This window comes from Rhineura floridana, chromosome 8 (genome assembly GCF_030035675.1).
Source record: "Rhineura floridana isolate rRhiFlo1 chromosome 8, rRhiFlo1.hap2, whole genome shotgun sequence".
NCBI classification, from domain to species: domain Eukaryota; kingdom Metazoa; phylum Chordata; class Lepidosauria; order Squamata; family Rhineuridae; genus Rhineura; species Rhineura floridana.
Window position 1 is genome coordinate 134,944,631 of NC_084487.1, and position 22,289 is coordinate 134,966,919.

General features: G+C 42.2%; 1 protein-coding gene across 4 annotated transcripts in view; it reads right to left on the bottom strand.

Moving 5' to 3' along the window:
* ANO2 (anoctamin 2) overlaps positions 1-22,289 on the bottom strand; it is a 261,951-nt gene that overhangs the window by 13,472 nt on the left and 226,190 nt on the right. For all 4 annotated transcript variants that reach the window (XR_009757630.1, XM_061582608.1, XM_061582609.1 and 1 more), the window contains exons 19-21: positions 15,283-15,431; positions 3,200-3,352; positions 3,009-3,061 (exon numbers count right to left, since the gene is read on the bottom strand). Coding sequence is in view for 3 of the 4 variants with exons in the window: in XM_061582608.1 (XP_061438592.1) it covers positions 3,009-3,061; positions 3,200-3,352; positions 15,283-15,431 (355 nt within the window). In the remaining variant the exon portion in view is untranslated. The remainder of the gene's footprint in view (positions 1-3,008; positions 3,062-3,199; positions 3,353-15,282; positions 15,432-22,289) is intronic.

A 22,289-nucleotide genomic window follows, 5' to 3' on the forward strand; every position in this document is an offset into this window, starting at 1 on the left:
CCTGGTAGTTTACTGTGTGTTTGGTGCTACTCACATCTCCTTTAAATTTGCGTCATTCACATGACGTTACTGGCAAACAGAAGCCATCACACAGTTTCCCCCTTGTAAATCCGTACTAACCCAATCCACAGATGATATGAAAAATGGAGAAAAAATTGTCTCCACTCCATATCTCTAGTGCTTGTAGATGCTTTCCTCAGATTCTTTTTGGTGGGAGGGTGAATCTTCACTCTCTGCTATTCCCCTTTCCCTGCCCACTATCCCTCCCAATAATTCAATTTTGTTTCCTGTGGTTTATCAATAACTTCTGGTAGCTGTGCTCAGAAGAGTAATGCCATTATTTTTTATGTCAGCGCCTTGTAATTTGCGCAGATCTGTAACACTGTACAAACAAGGCAATAGAATTATATGCTCTATTCATCCTTCCACATTTGCCATCTACTGCAAAATGATTTTTATGCTGTGAGTTTCCTAGGCTGTTTCCCAACACCAGGATTTGCTTTTTGAAAAACTGCTGCAAATATTACATTGAAGTGATGTCTTTGCTTTCTTTTTGCTGTGCTAATGTGACTGAGAAACTGACTGGAGAGCTTTTTGCTGGTAGTGGTGGGGATAAAATACTAGCTAACAGGAGGGGGAGAGAGAGAGAGCTAGTGACTTTGGCATCAGCAGACAGAGGTGCCTTATTATTTGCTTTGCTAGCATGTAACTGACCAGGCAGGCGATCTCTGCCTTCTTTGTATTTTGTGATTGACCGCAAATCGTAAAGCCATCAACTTCACAACAGGGTTCACTCTCTGCAGCTTAAACAGACTAAAGATACTGTGAGGTTCATGGCTCTGAATCATAAATACAAGGAAACAGCAATAATGTCCATTCAGCTTCAGTATTTATTGTATCTTCTTCTTCTTCTTCTTCTTATTAAAGGTGAAGGTGTCCCCGCACTTATAGTGCGAGTCGTTTCCGACTCTGAGGGTGACATCTTGCGACGTTAACTAGGCAGACCGTATATATGGGGTGGGATTGCCAGTTCCTTCCCCGGCCTTTCTTTACCCCCCAGCATATGCCGGGTACTCATTTTACCGACCACGGATGGATAGAAGGCTGAGTGGACCTCGACCCGTTTTACCGGAGATTCGACTTCCTCCTTCCGTTGGAATCGAACTCCGGCCGTGAGCAGAGCTTCGGCTGCATTACCATCGCTTACCACTCTGCGCTATGGAGGATCTTAGCTAATATTATTACCCCACTGTTTTTCCAAAGACTGGAACTCAAGGCGGCTTCCAAATATAAAAGTACATATAATTACAAGCAAACAAAAAATCTACATTAAAATACAATTAAACTATGTGCAATAATAAAACCATTTAAATATACCATTGGAGTAATTCAAAACTCACTTTAAGATAGCATAGATAAAACAGTAAAAGAATACAATACCCTCTTCCTATAATCTGTGTATAATCTGTGCATGCCCAGTTCCCTAGTAACCGGAGGGAGTGAAAGTACAAACTCAGAGGGAGGAGCCACGAGGAAACCATGTGTTTGGCCCTTGATAAAGGAACACCTATTGTGTGAATGCAAAAAACTGAATTTGCGGCTACCATTGAGCGCCAATTGTGGACGATATAAATGAATAACAAAGGTAAAAGCAGTGTATTTGCTACGAAGAAATGCTCCCATGTAGATGAGCCCTGTGACAATCTTTAATCATTATAAGAGGACAAAGGTAAAGGTAGCTACGAGTACCCCAGTCATTTTTAGAAAACAAGAGATCCAAGTATTTTTAAAGTCCTGTTTAAAATCCATGACAGTTTATAGTGGAGGTCTATGAAAGTTGAAAGGATTTTTAACTAGATTCAAAGAGGACACACAGAAGGTATTTTTAAATGAATAGAAGCAAAAGTGAATTAGAGGAACAGAATTTAAAATGCCTTTGTACAGTAGCAAGCAGCAGGATTGCAAACAGCTGTGTCTTCCTGTGAAAGAGGGAGCTGGTCCAGGGGAAGAGATTTAAAAAGCAAAATATATTCAATATAGAGCCTTTGCATAAATAAAACTTATAGTACTGAGGTCCATAGGATTGGGGGTTCAGGTTGATAGTAAATTAGTATAGGTATATAGTAAGAAAACGTGTGAGCAACAAAGGTTACATTAAGGTCATAGCAGTAATCTGGAAAATCCCAAAGTCTATAGATAAAGAAATTAGGAAGGAACAGAAACCATAAAAATCCAGCCACAAATGAGAAACCGACTGGATATTTTGCTATAAACAAATCGTGTCAGCAATGACGTGACTTAGAAGGGCAGTAACTAATCAGCTTAAGAGTTTTGACATAAATCAATACATTATGAGGTAAAAGGATAGAACAGCCTTTCCCAACTAGTGGGCCACCAGATGTTGTTGGACCACAACTCCCATCAGCCTCAGCCAGCATTGCCAGTGGTCAGGAAAGATGGGAATTGTGGTCCAACAACATCTGGAGGCACACTGGTTGGGAAAGGCTGCCATAGATGAAGAAAAAAACCATACATTTCATTAATATACATATAACACATACAAAATAAAATAAATAAAAATAAAACAACTCTATAACAGGCACAGAAAGCTTTGGCAGCACACTGACAGTAAAACAAAATGAACTTGATGGCCTGGGGGAAATTGTGAGCTAGTGCCAAAAAGATGTCAGCAAAGGTACCAAGTGGACCTCATCAGGGAGAGCATTCCATAGGTGGATAGCCACAACTGAAAAGGCCCATTCCCTTGTCATTCCCCATTCTCTTCAAGCCTCCTTTAGAGGAGGGACCTCACATCAAGATCTAAAACCCCAGGTAGGTTCATATCAGGAGAGACACTGCAGCTTAGCGAGTTATATTAAGCAGCATAGTTTTTTAAATAAATAAATTCATGTTTAATCTAAACATTCTTGACAATTGAAGTCAAACTTGGGTGACTGGATCAAACCCCCCATTTTCAGAGCATAAATAAGCAGGAAGCCACTACTCACATTGATTATTACTGAAAGTTTTCCAATGCCACTCAAAATGTTAAACCAAATACCTGTAAGAAACAAGAAAGGTTTGTGAATATGTCTACTTTCTATTCCTGTTCACATTGCTAGCCAAACTGAGGGCCTCATCTCACTCCCCGCCCCCTTTCTATAATCTATCTTTATCATTATTTTTTTAAAAAACATACCTATATCTTTTGCTCTTACTGTATCAGGTCTTCTCAGCTCAGTGACAAACTTTTTGGCATCAAGCCGGACTTCAATGACATTGTTGAGGAGGGCAAACACTGGGGCCAGAGGAAAGGAAGCAACAAAGAGTGTGACGAAGCCAAACTGTATAACTAGAAGATAGAAAAGAATTGTTCCTAAGGTCAAAGTCATGCCATATATTGCTACACTTACATATAACTTTTAATCACGGTATATACCTGTGTGCATGTATGTATATGTGCATGCATAACTTGGATCCAGGAGGTTATAAATGCCTCTTTGATGAAGGGGTTGTTTCAGCCGCCTCAGAAAAGATAGTTATGAGAAAACCTCCTTGAATCCTGAGGCTTATACAACTATCATGTGGGTGTGAACTAGTTTTTCTTGAATAAGGTATTGAATATTGCTGGTCAACTCCAGATATTAATAAATGAAATACGTTATATGAGTCAATTTCAATCTAAAATTGAATTCCTACTTTGGCTCAGTCTTCTCCCAGAAAAGGATCTATGACCCTCCCAGGAAACATGAAGTAGAAGGGGCAGGATTGGAGCTTGAGATTGATAGATAAATGGTCAAGGAATACCTAATAATTTTGAAAGAGTTCAAATTGGCAGGGCCCAATGAACTGCATCCTAGAGTATTGAAGGAACTGGTTGAAGAACTCTCAGAACCACTGTCTATTATCTTTGCGAAATCATGGAGGCCTGCTGAAGTGCCAGATGACTGGAGAAGAGCTAATGTTGTCCATATCTTCAAAAAGGGCAAGAAGGAGGAACAGGCGAACTACAGATCAGTCAGCCTAACATCAATCCCTGGAAAAACTCTGGAGCAGATTATAAAGCAGTCAATCTGTAAGCACCTTGAAAACAATAAAATGATTACAAGGAGCCAACATAGATTTATGAAGAACAAATCCTGCCAAACTAATCTTATCTCATTTTTTGATCGGGTAACCTCCCTTGTAGACTGTGGGAATGCTGTGGACATAATATATCTCGACTTCAGCAAAGCTTTTGACAAAGTGCCCCATGATGTTCTGATTAGCAAGCTAGCTAAATGTGGGCTGGATGGAACAACTATCAGGTGGATCCACAGTTAGCTCCAGAATCGTACTCAAAGAGTGCTTATTGATGGTTCCTTTTCAAACTGGGCAGAAGTAACAAGTGGGGTACCACAGGGCTCGGTCCTGGGCTCAGTGCTCTTCAACATTTTTATTAACGACTTGGATGAGGAGGTACAGAGCATGCTTATCAAATCAGCAGATGATACAAAATTGGGGGGCATAGCTAATACTGTGGAAAACAGAAACAAAATTCAAAGGGACCTTGATAGGCTGGAGCATTGGGCTGAAAACAACAGAATGAAATTCAACAGGGATAACTGCAAAGGTCTACACTTAGGAAAAATAAACCAAATGCATAGTTTTAAGATGGGGGATACTTGGCTCAGCAATACGACATGTGAGAAGGATCTTGGAATTGTTGCTGATCACAAGCTGAACATGAGGCAACAGTGTGATATGGCTGCAAAAAAGGCAAATGCTTTATTAGGCTGCATTAACAGAAGTATAGTTTCCAAATTGCATGAAGTATTAATTCCCCTCTATTCAGCACTGGTTAGGCCTTATCTTGAATACTGCATCCAGTTCTTGTCTCCACACTTCAAGAAGGATGCAGACAAACTGGAACAGGTTCAGAGGAGGGCAGAACAGTCCAGGGGACTGGAAACCAAGCCCTATTAGGAGAGACTGAAAGAACTGGGCATGGTTAGCCTGGAGAAGAGAAGACTGAGGGGAAATATGATAGCACTCTTCAAGTACATGAAAGGTTGTCACACAGAGGAGAGCCAGGATCTCTTCTCGATTGTCCCAGAGTGCAGGACATGGAATAATGGGCTCAAGTTGCAGGAAGCCAGATTTTGACTGAACATCAGGAAAAAACTTCCTGTTAGAGCCATACGACAACGGAATCAATTACCTAGAGAGGTAGTGGGCTCTCTGACACTGGAGGCATTCAAGAGGCAGCTGGACAGCCATCTGTCGGGAATGCTTTGATTTGGATTCCTGCATTGAGCACGGGGTTGGAGTTGATGGCCTTATAGGCCCCTTCCAACTCTACTATTCTATGATTTCTGGTCCATTGCTTTGGTCACCCTGAAGGTGACCAGGATAGCAACAGGACCAGTGCTATACTGTTGATTCTCCTAGATTTCTCAGTGGCATTCAGTACCATCAACCATGGTATCCCGTTGCTTAGACTCTATAGTTTGAGGCTTGGGGGCATTATTCTTCAGTGAGTCCATTCCTTCCTGGACAACCAATTCCATCAGGTGGTATTATGGTACTCTTTGGCCCTAATGTTTAGGGGTTCTGTTTTGCCTCCCCCCATGTTAAGAGCATATGAACAGCTCTGCTGGATCAGACCTAACGTCTATCTAGTCCAGCATTCTCTTCTTACTATGGGAAGTCCACGAGCAGGACATGAATGCAATAGAATCCTCCCACTCATAATCCACAGCAATTGGTAACAAATTCAGTAGTTCAGTTATGTGCTGTATGGAGAAGCCCTTCCTTTTGTCTGTCCTGAATCTTCCACCATTCAGCTTCATTGAATGACACCACCCACGGTTATTTTACATGTACATGACTGCTGAGTGAAGTTGTACAAGCATTTATTTATTACTGCATTTATATCCTGCCTTTTCTCTAAGGAGCTAAAGGTGGTGAATGTGGTTCCCTGCTAATTTAGCCTCACAACAACCCTGTGAGGTAGGTTAGGTTGAGAGACAGTGACTGGCCCAAGGTCACCAAGTGAGCTTCATGGCTGAGTGGGAATTTGACCCTGATCTCCCAAGTCATAGTTCAACACTCTAACCACTTGATCACATTGGTCTCTGGTATCTTCAAAATGGTGATCACATCTGTCTGTAGTATCTACCTTTATCTATGAGACATAGATATTCATGCTTATTGAGGAGAACATCCAGTCACATTCACTGCCTAATTCTTTATCTTATTTTGTTCCTCTTTCCCAACTCCACCCCCAACTACTGGGTCATGCTCAGCACAAACTTCTTAAACAAAAACTTATGGTTAACCAAATACAACACTGCCTTTTCTAGCTGAAGTGCACAATCAGTATTTGGGAGCAGTGATGGAGCGGATGAAGGCCAATAAATTGAAACTCAATCCTAACTAGGGATGGGATCCATCCACTACCGATCCATTCTGTGTCTGCCCACCCCCCAAATCATGAAGGAGGAGGAGGCAGGGAAGGAGCCCCCACAACAGAATAATAGAGTAGAGTCCTCGGCACCAGCCTGCCTGAGCATGGCCAGATCTTGAAGAGGAACTGTGAGGGACTGAATTAAGCAGATTTTTCACCCAACTCAGCCTGCAGCCTGTTACTTTCCCCATGGTGTGGTGCCTCCTCTTCCTCTTGTGCAGTGGAGATGCTGTTGCTGCAGCCTTTACTCTACTGTTTGGCGGGGGGCTCTTTTCCTGCCTCCTCCTTCTCCATGGGGGTGGTGGGCATGAGTGGACTGGTGGCAAATTGGAAGTGGCTGCGGATTCCATCCCTAATCCTGACCAGATGGAGATGCTGTTGGAGGGTGATTTGTCAGCTCAAGGAGATAGGTTCAGCCAGTTCAGGTGGGGATTACATTTTCAAAATATTAGGTGTGCAGTCTGGGGATGATAGTAGATTCATCTCTGTCACTGAGCTTGAATCCCATCAAGACAGAGGTGCTGTGGTGAGTGGTTTCTGTGTCCAAGGAACTAGCCAATTGCTTCCCTTTGCTGGAGTTGCACTCCTTTTGAAGTAGCAGGGATGCAGTTTGGGGATGCTTCTGGATCCAGCTTTGTCACTGGAGTCCCAGGTAGCCTCAGTGGCTATAAATGCCTTGTACCAGCAATGGCTGGTGTGACAGCTGCATCCATTCGTGGACTGGGAGAGCTTAATCACAGTAGCGCAGGGATTGATGACCAAGACTGGATTACTGCAATGCACTCTGTGTGAGGCATCCCTTGCACTTGGTCTGAAAACTGCAGTTAGTAGAATGCTGCAGCCCAGTTGTGAGTACAGGAAGGAGACCCTGTTGGCAAATAACACCCCTGCTCAGAGATTTGCAGTGGCTGCTGATTTGTTACTGGCCAAGTTCAGTGGTTACTGTTAGTACACAAAGCCTTTAAAAACTTGGGAGCCGTTTACTTACAAACTCTGTCACCATTGCATCCACAAACAGCCATCTGGCAGAGCTTTTCCAAGTGGTGAATGGGCTTTTGTCATCTGGCCAAGAGAGCATTATTCTGACACCCTCAGATGCCTGCTGTAACAATTTGCAAGGGGCTTTGGGGATAAAATTGCTCAGATTCAGACAGAGGTGGATGCCACAGAGCAAATCTAGCCAAGGTGTCCAAAGCACTGTCTGCTCCATCTATATTGATTCAGTTTAGATTATTGAGGCCTGAAAATATGAACATGCTTCTTGAAGAAGTGTGATGAACCATGTTCTCACATGAGCCCTGTCCATCTTGGTTTTTTAGAGCTAGCTACAGGGATGTAGCTGTCCAGGGTCTCAGGGGGTCTTAGACTTTTTTGGACGGAGGGTCCCAGCAGGGTCCCCATATCTCCAACATTCTATGAGCCAATCAGCATGAAAGTGTGTAGGCTGCTGAGAAAAGTTTTTTCGCGTGCTTTCTTGTCCTTTCCTGCTGATTGGAACCAGCCAGAGTGAACAGAGGTGAGTCAGCCATTGAGAATACTTTTTTCAGCAGCTAACACTCTCCTTTTTCATGTTGATTGGCTCCTAGGGGCATCTATTGTTGTGGAAGAAGATATTAACACTGATCTCATTGTAAAAAAAAAAAAAGGATGGAAGGGGGGCATGCCTGTGACTATCATGAAAGAACCCTGCACTTCTGAATGTACTACTACACTACTGGCTAGCTATAGGAAGTTGATTGGGTGAATTCAAGGTAGGGCTGTGCAGTAGATTTGTACAAATCACAAACCAAATTGGTCCAATTCGGGCCAGTATGTATCCTGTCCAGATATGGTTGAAGCAGCTACAAATCTCTACAGAGTAGATCAGCTAGTCCTGAATTGATTTGTACAGATATGTAGCTCAAAACACTCTCTAATGAATCCAGGCAGGGTGTCTCTGAAATGGTGCACTTTCAACACCATACAAGGAGAACAGCAGGGTGGGGAGAGACAGAGGAAGGCTAGAATGCCTGGTTGGGATCTGGACAGGATACAAATCAGCCAAAATTGGCCCAGTTTGGTTTGTGATTTGTAGAAATCCAGTGTACAGCCCTAGATTATAGCCCTAAATGACTTACAGTGCAATCCTCACCATGCCTACTGAGTCCTATTGACTTTAATGGGACTTACTCAAAGGAAAGTGAGGTTAGGATTGCAGCCTTAGGCCCCAAATATCTGAAAGACTGCCCTCCTTCCCTACAGATCTTCCCAGATGTTAATAACAGCAGAGATAGTTCCATCCCCTCAGAGGTTCAGGTGGTAGAGGCCTGGGAGAGGGCATTTTCATATGCAAAGTAACTCAGTGGTCTGAGCTGCAGGTGCCAGTGTGTGTACCTAAGAAGCAGGTACCCTGCATTTAAATCACTGAGACTTAAGACTTAGTAAAATAAGAAAAGCTACTTTATTTATAGAAATACATAGTAGGTAGATAGTTAGAACTAGGTATGCCTTTCCTAAGTTGGAGGCGCAATGCCCAGACATGGGTATTGCCCTCATGGCTCAGGAGAGAGAGCAAAGACCAAGGTGTCTCCTCTCTCCTCAGACAGTCAAAGAAGAGAATAAAGGCAGGAGGGGCAGATAAGCTTCCCTGAGCATATCAGTCTACAATGGAAGGAAGTTAGGTAGAGAAGAGCACAGGTAAAGGTAGGCAAGCCTAGCCAGCCAGAGGACCCTAACTCTATCTTCCTTCTGCAATACTAACAAAAGAACCCAAACAGGAGTTGTGTTGCCCCACTTCCAAGATGTGGCAGCCTCTAAATTGTGGAACACCCTTCCCACAGAGGTGTGTCTTCATGATATAGTTTTTGTGGTATGCTTTACCCTGGCATTTGGCACTTGAGATGCATATTTTTAACTGTTTTTAATATTCTATTTTAAAATGTTATGACTTGCCCTGGAACCTTGAGGGGAAGGGCAGGTAATAAATCAAAAACACTGACACCCAAATTGGCCACTGTGATGCAGACTACAGAAGGGAATAGTGCTGTATGCTTTGTTAATATTTTATCTCCTGCAAAACAAACCCCTTTCCCATGAAATTCCTTTTTGGCTTTTCTTTACAGCACTTATGAAAGGGTGAAAAACTGTAAGGCAGTGAGGGCAGGGGGAAAGGGAACACCTCCTTGGTGCTGAGGCAACTGAACCAATGGTTGGTCATCTTGTGGTGCTCAGATGTGCATCTGCATGCAGTTCTTATACCTTTGCACTTCATTAGTTTTAACAGAACACACATTTGGATAGAGTATCACTGAATATTGTAGCGGGGATGATTTCCCTTTCTCTAGAAAGAGTAATACAGCCAAGGAATTCTATGGTACTTAACTGGAAAACTTCTGAAAGCCAATATAATTAATTGTTTTCCTGCAGTAAGCAGTTTTCTGCAGAAAGCAGTAAGAAGAGTTGGATCCATATAAAGGAAGGCAGAATTAGGTTCAGGTCTCAAAGCCTTCTGGGATTCTCCTCCTAAAGTAGGAGAATCCATCAAAACCGCCTCTCATGCATTAACACAACAAGTATTGTTAAAAAAAGAGCCACATTCTTCTGTGATCTCCATGAATCAGCATTGTTCATAAACTCTAGAGTCAGGGGTGAGCAGTGAGGTGACCAAGTTTGCTGATGATACTAAATTATTCAGGGTTGTTAAAACAAAAAGGGATTTCAAAGAGCCCCAAAAGGACCTCTCCAAACTGACTTAATGAAAATGAAATTCAAAGTAAACAAGTGTAAAGTTACGCATATTGGAGCAAAAATCTGAAATTCACATATACACTCATGGAGTCTGTATTGGTGGTGACTGACCAGGAATGAGACCTTGGGGTCGTAGTGCATAGCTTGATGAAGATGTCGACCCTGTGTGTGACAGCTGTGAAGAAAGGCAAACTCCATGCTAGGGATGATTAGGAAACATATTGAAAATAAAACTGCTGATATCATAATGCCGTTGTGTAAATCTATGGTGTGGCCGCATTTGGAATACTGTGTACTATTCTAGTTGCCTCACTTCAAAAAGGATATTGTAAAGTTGGAAAACGACAGCTGGTATAGCACAGTGGGGAGGAGAGCCTGGCTGGGAGTCCAGAGTCTGTGAGTTCAAATCCCCGCTCGTGTCTCCTGGGTGTCAAGGGCCAGCTAAAGATCACCCCACAGTGAGTGGCTCAGGGGTTACGTGCCCTGCCACCTGTGCAGCCGTGGGCAAGCTGCATAGTCCCAAGGAGCCCAGTTGCCCCCCAGCTGGTAATTATGGACAAGGAAGGGGCTGGCTTGTGCAGCTGTGGCAAGCTGAACAGGCTCTAGCCAGCTGGGGAGGACTAGCCTCAGAGGGAGGCAATGGGAAACCCCCTCTGGATACCGCTTACCATGAACACCCTATTCAAAGGGTCGCCATAAGTCGGGATCGACTTGAATGCAGTCCATGCAAAGTATGTGAAGAGTTGGATAAGGTTCAGAATAAGGCAACCAGAATTATCACAAAGATGGAGTGACTTCCCTATGAGGAAGGGTTCCAGCATTTGGGGCTTTTTCTTTTAGAAAAAAGATGAGTCAGAGGAAACATGATAGAAGTGTATAAAATTATGCATGGCATGGAAAAAGTGCATAGAGATTTTTTCTCTCCATTCAACAAAGCTGAATGTTGAAAGATTTAGGACATAGAAAAGAAAATGCAGCACATAGTTAAACTATGGATTTTGCTCTCACAAGAGACAGTGATGGCCACCAACTTGGATAGCTGTAAAAGAAGACAGAATCATGGCGGTTAAGGCTATTAATGGCTACTAGCCATCATGGCTGTGCTCTGCCAGTATAGTCAGAGGCAGGATGTTTCTGGACGGTCATAGTTAAGGCATAGCTTTTTTCAAAGCTCACAGTTTTAAGGCAATTACAAGATAATCTTGATTATTGATGTATAGCTTGCAAGAATCCCAAGTTATTCAGTGATGACGTATAAGTTACTATTGTTTATGGTAAATTAAGGTAAATCTTATTGTTTAAGGTAAATTTCCTGATATACACCATAACTATCACAGAGAATGTTTGAGCATATCTAGTTTCTGTTTAAAATATATTTCATTTCTAGTTTTAAGATACCTGGTGAATATATAAAGCATCATGTCGGCTAGTGACAGGGGAATGCTTATTAGCAAGCATTCCAGGCATTGATTTCACAAAATGAAACATCTTAATTCACACTTGCACCTGTCTCAGGGCAATGTCTCCTCAGCACAGGTGTAACTGTGATTTAACACAAAGAAAGAGAAAAATATCCAAAAATGCTGAAGGAAATTTATTTCTTGGGAAAGCCCGATGCATTTCAGGGGCTATACGCCCCTGACGAAGGCGCAATGTATCAGAGGCCGAAATGTGTTGGGCTTTCCCACGAAATAAATTTTCCTTCAGCATTTTGGGATTTTTTCCACTTTCTTTTTGGTTCTTTGGATGCTAACTGTTGTTTGTTTCCAGTAACTGTGATTTAACACTGGTGTAATGGTCATTGTATTTATATATCTGGTATTGCATGTAATAGGCTTGTGCACAGACCCCCCAAATCCACCCTGTGGCTCCACTCTGGGGCGAGGGGGATCAGGCCTACTAGCCCTGGCTCACCCTGACTCCCAAATAAGTTTGGAGGGAGGGGCTAATGTTTAATTGGTTTTTTTAAAAAAATTAGGAAAAGCATCTGACATGAGCCTGTCATTTTTGTTGGTACGCCCATTTTTTTATTACATGTACTTTTGCCTTTACAGAATCTTACAGGTGACTCTAATGTAGGGGTTGCATGGGATGTTTCAGAATATCTGCCCCTTAATATACAGACAGGTATGATTCTTCAGATTATCTTGTCCTCTCACCAATGGTCCAAAAGGACCAGTACAGGTGAAGATGGACCAGCCCACTAACCTATGCTGATTTCAAAATGGAATTCAATCAATTTTGAATTCAGGATTTGCCTTCTCAGAGGTATGTTGCTGCATTTAACGACAATATTCTCGATAGCGGCCCCCGAACTATGGAACACGCTTCCTGACGAGGTACGCCTGGCGCCTACTTTATTATCTTTTCGGCGCCAGGTGAAAACCTTCCTCTTTGCCCAGGCATTTTAAAATCATTTTAAATCATTTTAAATCTTAATATTTGTATCTTGTATTTTGTATTTGTATTTGATATTATTTAAGTTGGTTGTGTTTTGTCTGCTCGTCTAATTGTGTTTTAAGGATTGTTTTAAAACTGAAATGTAATTATATATCTTATTGTTTGTACACCGCCCAGAGAGCTTGCTATGGGCGGTATAGAAATCGAATTAAATAAAATAAATAAATAAAATAAATAAATATTATCATTTTTTGGACTTAATCATTTCCTTTCTGAGCTCAGTTCCTCTCTCTGTGAGCCATGTTCTTTTGCCCAATTTTGAAAGTATGTAAACATGCTCCATTGAAGTGCTCCTTTAATCTTCTTTCCGCTTGATGCCCTTTCAGAATAATCGCAATTGACAGCTGCAATGCTGAACATCTCAAAGAGCTTCCTCTCCACGTGGGTGGTCTGTGTCATTCAGCAGCAAATGTAACAACTGCATTTAGTGATACATCCTGAGCACTACAGAACAGAAGGCTTAATTTCACTCTAGTTTTGCATCTTTCTTGAATCCCATAGACAGGACTCAATATAGTGAGCAGCATGGGAAAACTACAGGGATGGTGAGCCATTATCAGGGCCAGCACCGGGGGTGGCCAGATTGAGCTCTGGCAGGCCTCCCCTGAGAGGCTCCTACTTAGGGTGGGAGGGTAGTGCTCCCATTTTGTGATATGTGGCAGCATTGGTTCCTGACCTTTCCGCAGATCATGGAAAGGGAGCTCCCAAGCACCTCCACCCCAATACAGCCAGCGCAGGCCATGAATGCCCCACCTACCTCTATCACTCCTGTAAATGACATGCGCACGTGCCTGCCATCAACTAAGATGGAGTCAGAGGCTTCCCTAAGGGGCTATTGCCCCTGCCACCATCTTGGTTGACGGCAGGCATGAGTGCATAGCACACATGTCATTTACAGGAGCGTTAGAGGTAGGTGGGATGTGGGGTGAGTTTATTATGTATGGAGGGATTGCGCTCTGATGGCGTGGGCCCAGAGTAGGCTGGTGCCCGAGGGCCTAGGCATGCCTGGTGCCAGCCCTGGCCATTATTATTGACGATAATAAAAGTCACCCATTGGAAATACTTTCTGGAACTGGAATAGCATCTTTAACATTCTATCTGCAGCCAGAAATAAAAAGGCAGGCCACAGATACTGGGTTAACTGAGGGCCATAATTTTTATTTAACATTTAACAGTATATCTGCATCAAGAACCCGAATAGCTGTGCAGGCATAGATTGAGGCAGGAGTAGCCTTGCCATCCCCTCCTAGCCTGTATGTTATGGACAAGCCAAACCTTGCCCTGAGCACAAGCCACAGATGCTTCTTCTTGCTTCTGGCTGACCACCTCTTGGTTAAGGGAGATGCATCTGATACCGACACCCATTTCTCCAAACCCCAAGATTCTGAGTGTGTGGTTCAAGTGGATCTCAGAGGGGGTTCTTTCCTCACAGCCCTTTAGGGCAAGTCTCAGCTCCCCCATTCACCATAATGATGTCTTAGGGCACTCACCTATACTTTCATATTTAATTTTAATTCCCACACAGTCCTGCCAGTGGGACCAACCTATTTAAGAGAGTGGTCTGTGTTCATGCGCCTTAATTCCCTTAATGAAGCAGTGGAAAGTTGAATGTATCTGCAATACTGAGACCCAGCTGGACAGCAGAGGCAGTGGGTCTCTTTGCGGGAGTTTCCCTGGACTGAAGTAACTTAAAAGGCAGCCCAGGGAGGCACCAAAGGGGAGGGTCAATGTGAGGGTGCTGCCCCCCAAGACATAGTTTATGGCCCCCAGCCTGGATGAATGCTGTTTGGTAGGGGAGTATGGAAGGAAAGTTACTGGTGGTCATATGGAGTGGGAGCCCACAACAATGGTGGTTTTAAGGCCCTCTGGGTGGAAGCTGCCTCCCCTCAGATGAGAGTTCGGTTAGGGTCCCTGGCTGTTTCAAGATTGAGTCTCAGATCCAAATTACTAGGTTCAGATGTGTTGTCTGGAATTTGGTGATGGAAGAGTCCTTGTTCATGATGATATTCTCTATAATGCTGCTGATAATAAGAAAGAATTTCATAGTGGTACAGAGCTAGCATAAACTGGGGGGGGGAAGAGCAGGAAAAGGGCTTTCTTGGACAGCAGGCTAACTGGCAGCTTGGCTTGTGGTTTCTAAGTGCCTTGAGGATATTGTTCGAAGGGATGTTTGGTGGACAATGAGCAATATAAAAACTGTGAGTATATAGTAATCTTTACTTCCTCAGGTGAGAGATAGGAAAGTGACTGAGAAAGAAGGCCAAAGTGTGAGGGAAGTTTGCCAAAAGTAAGAAGTATGGCTACCATCCAATGCATGAAAATTATAGTGAACCTCTGTACCGTACCCATTTTGTATATTATCATTTTATTTCTGTGTTAAGCGTTATTCTCTCTTCTGTGCAACTGTAAGCTGTTAAATTAGATTAGCTTATTTTTATTGTTTATACAAAATTGTATGGATTGATTTTTTTGTATTTTCTTATTGATATTAGGATTATTTCAAATTAGGTTTTTGAATTGTTATACTTATTGTTGTTAAAGAATATGTTCTGCATGCTTTACATAAGTTGCAGAAACAGCTTTTTTTAAAACAACAACACCACCTACTTTAGTACTAGTGGTTGAAAAGGGATATTTGAAGACCTTACTCATTTCCATGTATTCTGGAGTCAGCCCAGTGAAAGGTTCCAAGGTATAGTCCAACTCCCATTGCTGTGGTGACTTGGAAGGATTAGACTCATTTTCCTTTGTCTCCGGTCTCTCATCCTTCAGCTTCCGGAATAGTTTTTTTAACTTACTGGAGAATTAAAAGCATAGGCAATAAATTTAATTAAAACTTTTTCAAAAACACTTTTTTAAAAAAAGAAAGTAACTTTTATCACAGGGATGGGGAACCTTCAGCCCGTGAACCAATCTTGACATTCTCAGGCATCCAAGTTGGCCCAAAGGTTTATTTCCCCCAAACTGTGCTCACCCACTCATAATGTCACTCATGATGGGAGGGAGGACAGGGTTGAATTCTGCATCAGCTACACACACTTGTTCCCAGTAGGGAACAAACTCCCACAGCCAAGACAGCAGGATTTAACTTCCACTTATCAGCTGATGAGCAGGGGTTAATTCCTGCTCAGTTCAGCTGGAAGAAGTTTGCATGGAAACCCCTGCTAAAAGGAAGTTTTTTCCCTTCATTTTAGCAGGGGATTCCAGTGCACCCCCCCTTCCTGATTCAGCAGGTGTTTTGCAACAAATTCTTGCTAAAATGAAACAAAAAACTGGAGAAAAGCTGAACCTCAGAAAACTGGATATTCAAACGGCAGCATGTGGCTGTTTGAAAGCCTTTTGCAAAAGGGTTTTTAAGCCCACTGCTGTGCTTTGAAGACTGACAACCAGGGCTTCAAAGCACTGCATCACTTGATGTCATAGTGATGTCAGGTGATTGACAGGTGAGCAGACCTCCCCACCTGTCAAATTACAGAGCAATCCAACTCATGGGAAGCCAGCGGAAGGGGTCCTGGCAGAGGGGGGGGGAGCCACTTCCCATTTAGGAAGCTTCAGGTCAGTGGAACGTTGGCTCTGCTGCGAGCTGCATGAATGAGTGAAAAAGAAAAAGGTGGCTCTCACAAATACTCCTACTGGAGAGTAAGGGCTTCCTATTGGCTTCCATTAGAATTGTTTTCTTAGACCAACCTTTTTCTTGGTGTAACTTTGGCCTGGATTGGGACCCACAGGAGTGCTCCAATCAGAAGTTGGATATTGTATAAGTCCCCCCTCAGCTCCTTCTCTGACATGCCCCCCAGAAGCTCTTTTTTTCAGGCCTTCTGCCAGCTTCCACCAGCACCTCTTCTGCAAGGCTGGGCTTCCCTGATGGACCCCTGGCTGAGCCGGCAGGGTCCTAGCTCTGCCATGGTGGAGGGGCTTTTGCTGGGGGTGCATCCTATCCAACCCCCTCAGCCCAGTGTAAATATGAGTTGGATAGAACTTTTAGTGGTTTAATAGTTATTCTCTCTTTCCTGGGTATTGCAAATTTGCAAAAGAAGCTTCTCAAACAGAATTTTTTAGCAGCCTCACTAAATGCCCAGGAAAACACCTTAAAAGGAAAGCATTCATTTTTATTTTTGTTGTTTATCAGCCCCCATTATGTACAAACCACATAATCATGCCAACTTTATTTATGTATTCATATTTATGTAGCAAACATAAATGTGTGTGTTCGAGAAGTTCAGGGTTCATCTGGATCATCTCCTTTCAGCCTCTTGGGAATAGAACATTGACACTTGTAATAAGTAACCTGAATCAATGGGGGAGGGGTAATAGTCAGAAAGGCAATGCATTGTTCCCTCACTGATTTCTTCTTTAAAATAACCACTTGATGTTGTTTTTCTCAAGCATTACTTCCTTCATTTTTCTAGCTAGTCAGAGGTAGTGTGTGTGAGTGCTAGCTTCATGACTCCATAATAGCCAGATGCATGCCAGTAGCCAGAATGGCTGTATTTCCCAGTTGTAATAAACCTTAAATTTCTTTACCCTTTCAACGAGCAGTCTTACCAGACTACTCATTTCTGCAGTCCACTGCAATGTATATGAAACTCCAATAGGTTATGGGCCCGGTTTATTAAAGATGCACAACGTTTTTGAATGAAAAAAGATAGCTCAGGCAGGTATTAATGGTCATGCCTTGCTCCCAAAGCTGCAACCAGAAAATTTCCATGCATGGCTGTACAGAATCAATATGCAACTGGATGATAAACAACTTCTGGAAGTAGTGAGGACTGAAAGACCTACACAAGAAGCCAAGAACATCACAGGATGGAACTCAAAGGACTGGAAGGCAAAAAAGCTATTAATTCAATTCTGGCTTACTTGCAGCTTATTGTTATTGTTGTTATGTGCCTTCAAGTCAATTTTGACTTATGGCGACCCTATGAATCAGTGACCTCCAATAACATCTATCGTAAACCACCCTGTTCAGATCTTGTAACTTCAGGTCTGTGGCTTTCTTTATGGAATCAATCCATCTCTTGTTGGGTCTTCCTTTCTGCTTCCTTCTGTTTTTCCCAGCATTCTTGTCTTTTCTAGTGAATCATGTCATCAACAGAAGTATAGTTTCCAAATCACATGAAATATTAGGCCTCATCTTGAGTACTGCATCCAGTTCTGGTCGCACTTCAAGAAGGATGCAGACAAACTGGAACAGTTTCAGAGGAGGGCAACAAGGATGATCAGGGGACTGGAAACAAAGCCCTATGAGGAGAGACTGAAAGAACTGGGCATGTTTAGCCTGGAGAAGAGAAGACTGAGGGGAGATATGATAGCACTCTTCAAGTACATGAAATGTTGTCACATGGAGGAGGGCCAGGATCTCTTCTTGGTTGTCCCAGAGTGCAGGACATGGAATAATGGGCTCAAGTTGCAGGAAACCAGATTTTGACTGGACATCAGAAAAAACTTCATAACTGTTAGAGCCATACGACAATGGAACCAATTACTTAGAGAGGTAGTGGGCTCTCCAACACTGGAGGCATTCAAGAGGCAGCTGGACAGCCATCTGTCGGGAATGCTTTGATTTGATTCCTGCATTGAGCAGGGGGTTGGACTTGATGGCCTTATAGGCCCCTTCCAACTCTACTATTCTATGATGCTATGAAAGAATTTATTGTAACCATGAGCATCAAATTGGGTAGGAAACCTCAAGCTGGTCAAACAGACAATGGGGTGAGTACATGTCACACCACACCCAAATATACCTGAGAGAGCATAACACAACACCATATACACCTGAGCAAAATGATGTTGCAGAAAGAAATAATAAATCACTAATGGCGTACATGTTGTTGGACTCCAATCTACCTAACCAGTATTGAGGAGAGGCTGTGATGATAGTTAAATACTTGCAAAATAGATTGCCAACCAAGGTGGAAGGCAAGATTCCATTTGAACTATGGCATGGAGAAAAGCCAAGTATGTAGCATATCCAGAACTTGGAAAAGTTACTTTTTTGAACTACAACTCCCATCAGCCCAGTCCAGTGACCATGCTGGCTGGGGCTGATAGGAGTTGTAGTTCAAAAAAGTAACTTTTCCAAGCTCTGAGCATATCAGAGTATTTGGATCCAAGGCCTATGCTCATGTGCCAAAGGAGAAAATGACAGAGCTGAAGAGGGAATAATGATTGGTTACACTCTAGGAAGGAAAGGCTACAGATCCAAGAACAATCCAAGAACAAGAAAAATCATAAGCAGCGCTGTGTACTTCGATGAAGGTAAGAGAAACAGTGCAAACTATGATAATGCAGAGTGCTCAATACAGAGTTCACAACCAAGAGAAGCAAAATACATACCAGCTAATATGCAGAGCTGAAGGTTGCCCACCTCCATCACCAGTCTAAAGTGAAGAGGGGCATAGGCAGAGGGGTATGCAGGGCAAGAAGAGGAAAGTGCAGAGCTGGAAGTAGCCATGCAAGCAGATGGAGCTCTTTAACCAGAACTCAGATGCTCATCTCAATCTGCCAAAGGCATACCAGCTACATGACTGTTCTACCTTGCAAAGGTGGCAGCACCACATGAACCTTCCACATGGAACGAAATTGTGAGAATGTTTGCAACAGAAGCTAATGAGTGGATAAAGCTTCACAAGAGGAAAGAGAGACTCTACAAAAAAATTAGACTTCGGCACTCACAGAACTACTGGCAGGCAAAAAGCCAGGTTGTAAATGGGTTGTCAAAGCAAAACAAAATGCAGAAGGGAAAATCCAGAAATATAAATCCAGATAAGTAGCCAATGACTATTCCCAGAAATACGGGAAGAATTACAATGAAACATTTGCCCCTGTAGTGAAGCATGCCTTGGTAAGGACCCTTTTAAGTGTGGCAGCATCAGTAAATATACGTGTTGAACACTTAAATGTAAAGACTGCTTTCTTACATGGATAAATTAAGGAGGAAATCTGCATGGAGCAACCTTCTGGATTTTAAAAATTAGGAGACGAACTGCTTGTGTGCAAACTTCAGAAAAGTATATATGGACTAAAGCAAACAGCAAGAATGTGGAATGAAAAACTGAACCAGATGGTCATCAGAGAAGGTTTCAAGTAAGATCAATCTGATCCCTGTCTCTATGCATGATACAGAAATAGCAGATGGACATATTCTGATATATGTTGATGACTTGCTCTTGACCTATGAAGGTGAAACTGACCATGAAGAAATCATGTGTTACTTGAATCAAGAGATAGAGGTGAAGCAACTGGGAGACATCACCCACTACCTCTGGATCCAAACAGAAAGGAAAAAAGATGGAAGCTATCTCCTTAGTCACAGACCAAAGATCAATTAAATACAGGAATATATAGGATTCAAGGATAAAAGTGCAGTGACCATGCACTTGGAGACAAACTATCTAAAGGGAAATGAAAACAGTGAATTCCTATCACAGAATGACCAATGTGAGACAGCTATACTGTACGAAAGTTGCTGTACCTGGCAACCACAAAAAGGCCAGATACAGCTGCAACAATAGGGATGCTATACAGCAAAAACAGCTTGTCATAAAAAAAACCACCTGGAACTGCTGGAGAGAGAGTGGCCACATATTTAAAGGGGACTGCACATCTGAAACTAAAATAACAGGTCACCAATAGTCCCAAACACAGAAGCAGATTGGGCCAGGGAAACAGCATATTGAAAATCCACCAGTAGAAACGTTATTGTATGGAGGTTGAGCAGTTAGCTGGACAAGTCAAAAGCAGAATACAGTAGTGATCTTATCTACTGAAGTGGAATATATGCCAGCCACCCAAGTATGCCAGGTACTGAAATGGCCATGTCAATTATCGGAGGATCTAGGAATAGATGAGCCAAGCCCTAGGCAGATCCTGGAACACAACCAAAGCTGCATACATCTCTCACAGACAAAAAGAATCACTGCACACTCTAAGCATATTGATGTGAATTACCCCCTGTTGAAAACCATGCATGAAAAATAGCTTATTGAGATGGAGCATTGGCCAACAGGGGGCATGATTGCAGATATTTGCACTAAACCACTTCCCACAGACCACGTTCAGCTTCTGCGAGAAAAGATGAATCTTGTTGACTTGAACATGAGTTGTTGAGAAGGGGTGTTGGGAATAACAAGTAACCTAAACCAGGGAAGGGGGTAGACAGAAAAGCACCCTACTTTCCCCTTGCTCATTCCTTCTTTAAAAAAAAAAGTTTGTTTGTCTTAGGATTTACTTTCTTCTTTCTAGCTAGTCAGAGGTATTTTGTGTGAGTGCTAACCTTGCGACCCCATAATGGCCCAACATATTCCTGTAGTCAGAATGGCTTTAATTTCTAGTAGTAATAAATCTTAGGCTTCTTTATTCTTTCAGCCAGTAGTCTTATCAGGCTACTCATTTCTGTACTCTGCTGCAATGTATACCAAACTCCAATAACAAGCACCTTGAGGATTATAGTGAGATTGACCCAAAGCAATACAATGAGATTTATGGCTAATCAGGGATGTAAATTAAGCACTCTCTCCACTCCACTGCTTCATTTGCTGAAATGTATTATCAATTAACTGAGTTAAATAAATATAAAGCATTGACTGTAAAGAAACTTAAGAGCATAATAATCAAATATTCTCCAGCAATGACACCAGAGATACCAGCATAAAGACACACATGAAAAGTATGTTCAAGAATAGTTTTATATACTACATATCTGTGTGCATGAGTAAAAATCCAGGTTAATCCTCTGCTGCCAAGCCTTTTCTCTCTATAGGCTGCAATAAATCCCTTGAACCTGAAGTATGTGTATGCTGTGCAAAAGAATGATAGTGATGGAGTGATAGGTGTATTTATTATCTACTTGTGTAAATAAAAAGTGCTTTCTTTTAAACCTAACTAAATTAGGGAATAATGGCAGGTATTTGTAATCAAATACTTATCAATTAAACTTTGTGGAAAAGTTGAAAACTTTGGGGTGTGGGGAGCTTGACTTACAGTACAATCCTATGGATCTCTACTCATTGAGTTCAATGTGTCTTACTCTCAGATAAGTGTATGGATTGTATCCATGTTCTTAGTTTTACTCAGTATGGAAATAAGAGAGATGGACCTCAAACTGGTGCCATATGGAAAATTGATTTCATTGAAGATAAATGCTCATTGTGCTTCAACAAAAATATATTCATCAAGGCAAATGATTGTATACGTTCTCCTGTTCCTACTAAGTGCTCATCCAGAGTTTTAGTTCTCAGGTTTCTCTCAGATCAAGTCTGGGATCACATCTGAAAAATATGTATTTGCCAAAAAGCATTGATTACTTCCATTCAGTGTAATGAATTTTTCATTACCAGTCCGAAGTTCATTTCTTACTTTTGCTTTCTTGACATTTCTGGTACTCCCATCCTTTCTGTTTCATTCACATTAATCTCCCTGTGACAAGCTCTCTAAAGTAACTGTAAGGAGAGTCAATATAAATCATCACTTTGCAGACCTAAAAGTTGATGAACAAACAGCCCTAATGACTATCTTCTGTAGGTGGTTGGATGCAGTAGCAAACCTTAGGTTTGCACCTCCTTTCCTACTGCACATGGAGTATTTTTGTGTGAATCTAGTTGCAGATAAATGCAAACATGTAGATCTTACTTCACTCTACTAGTGAGGCTACAAA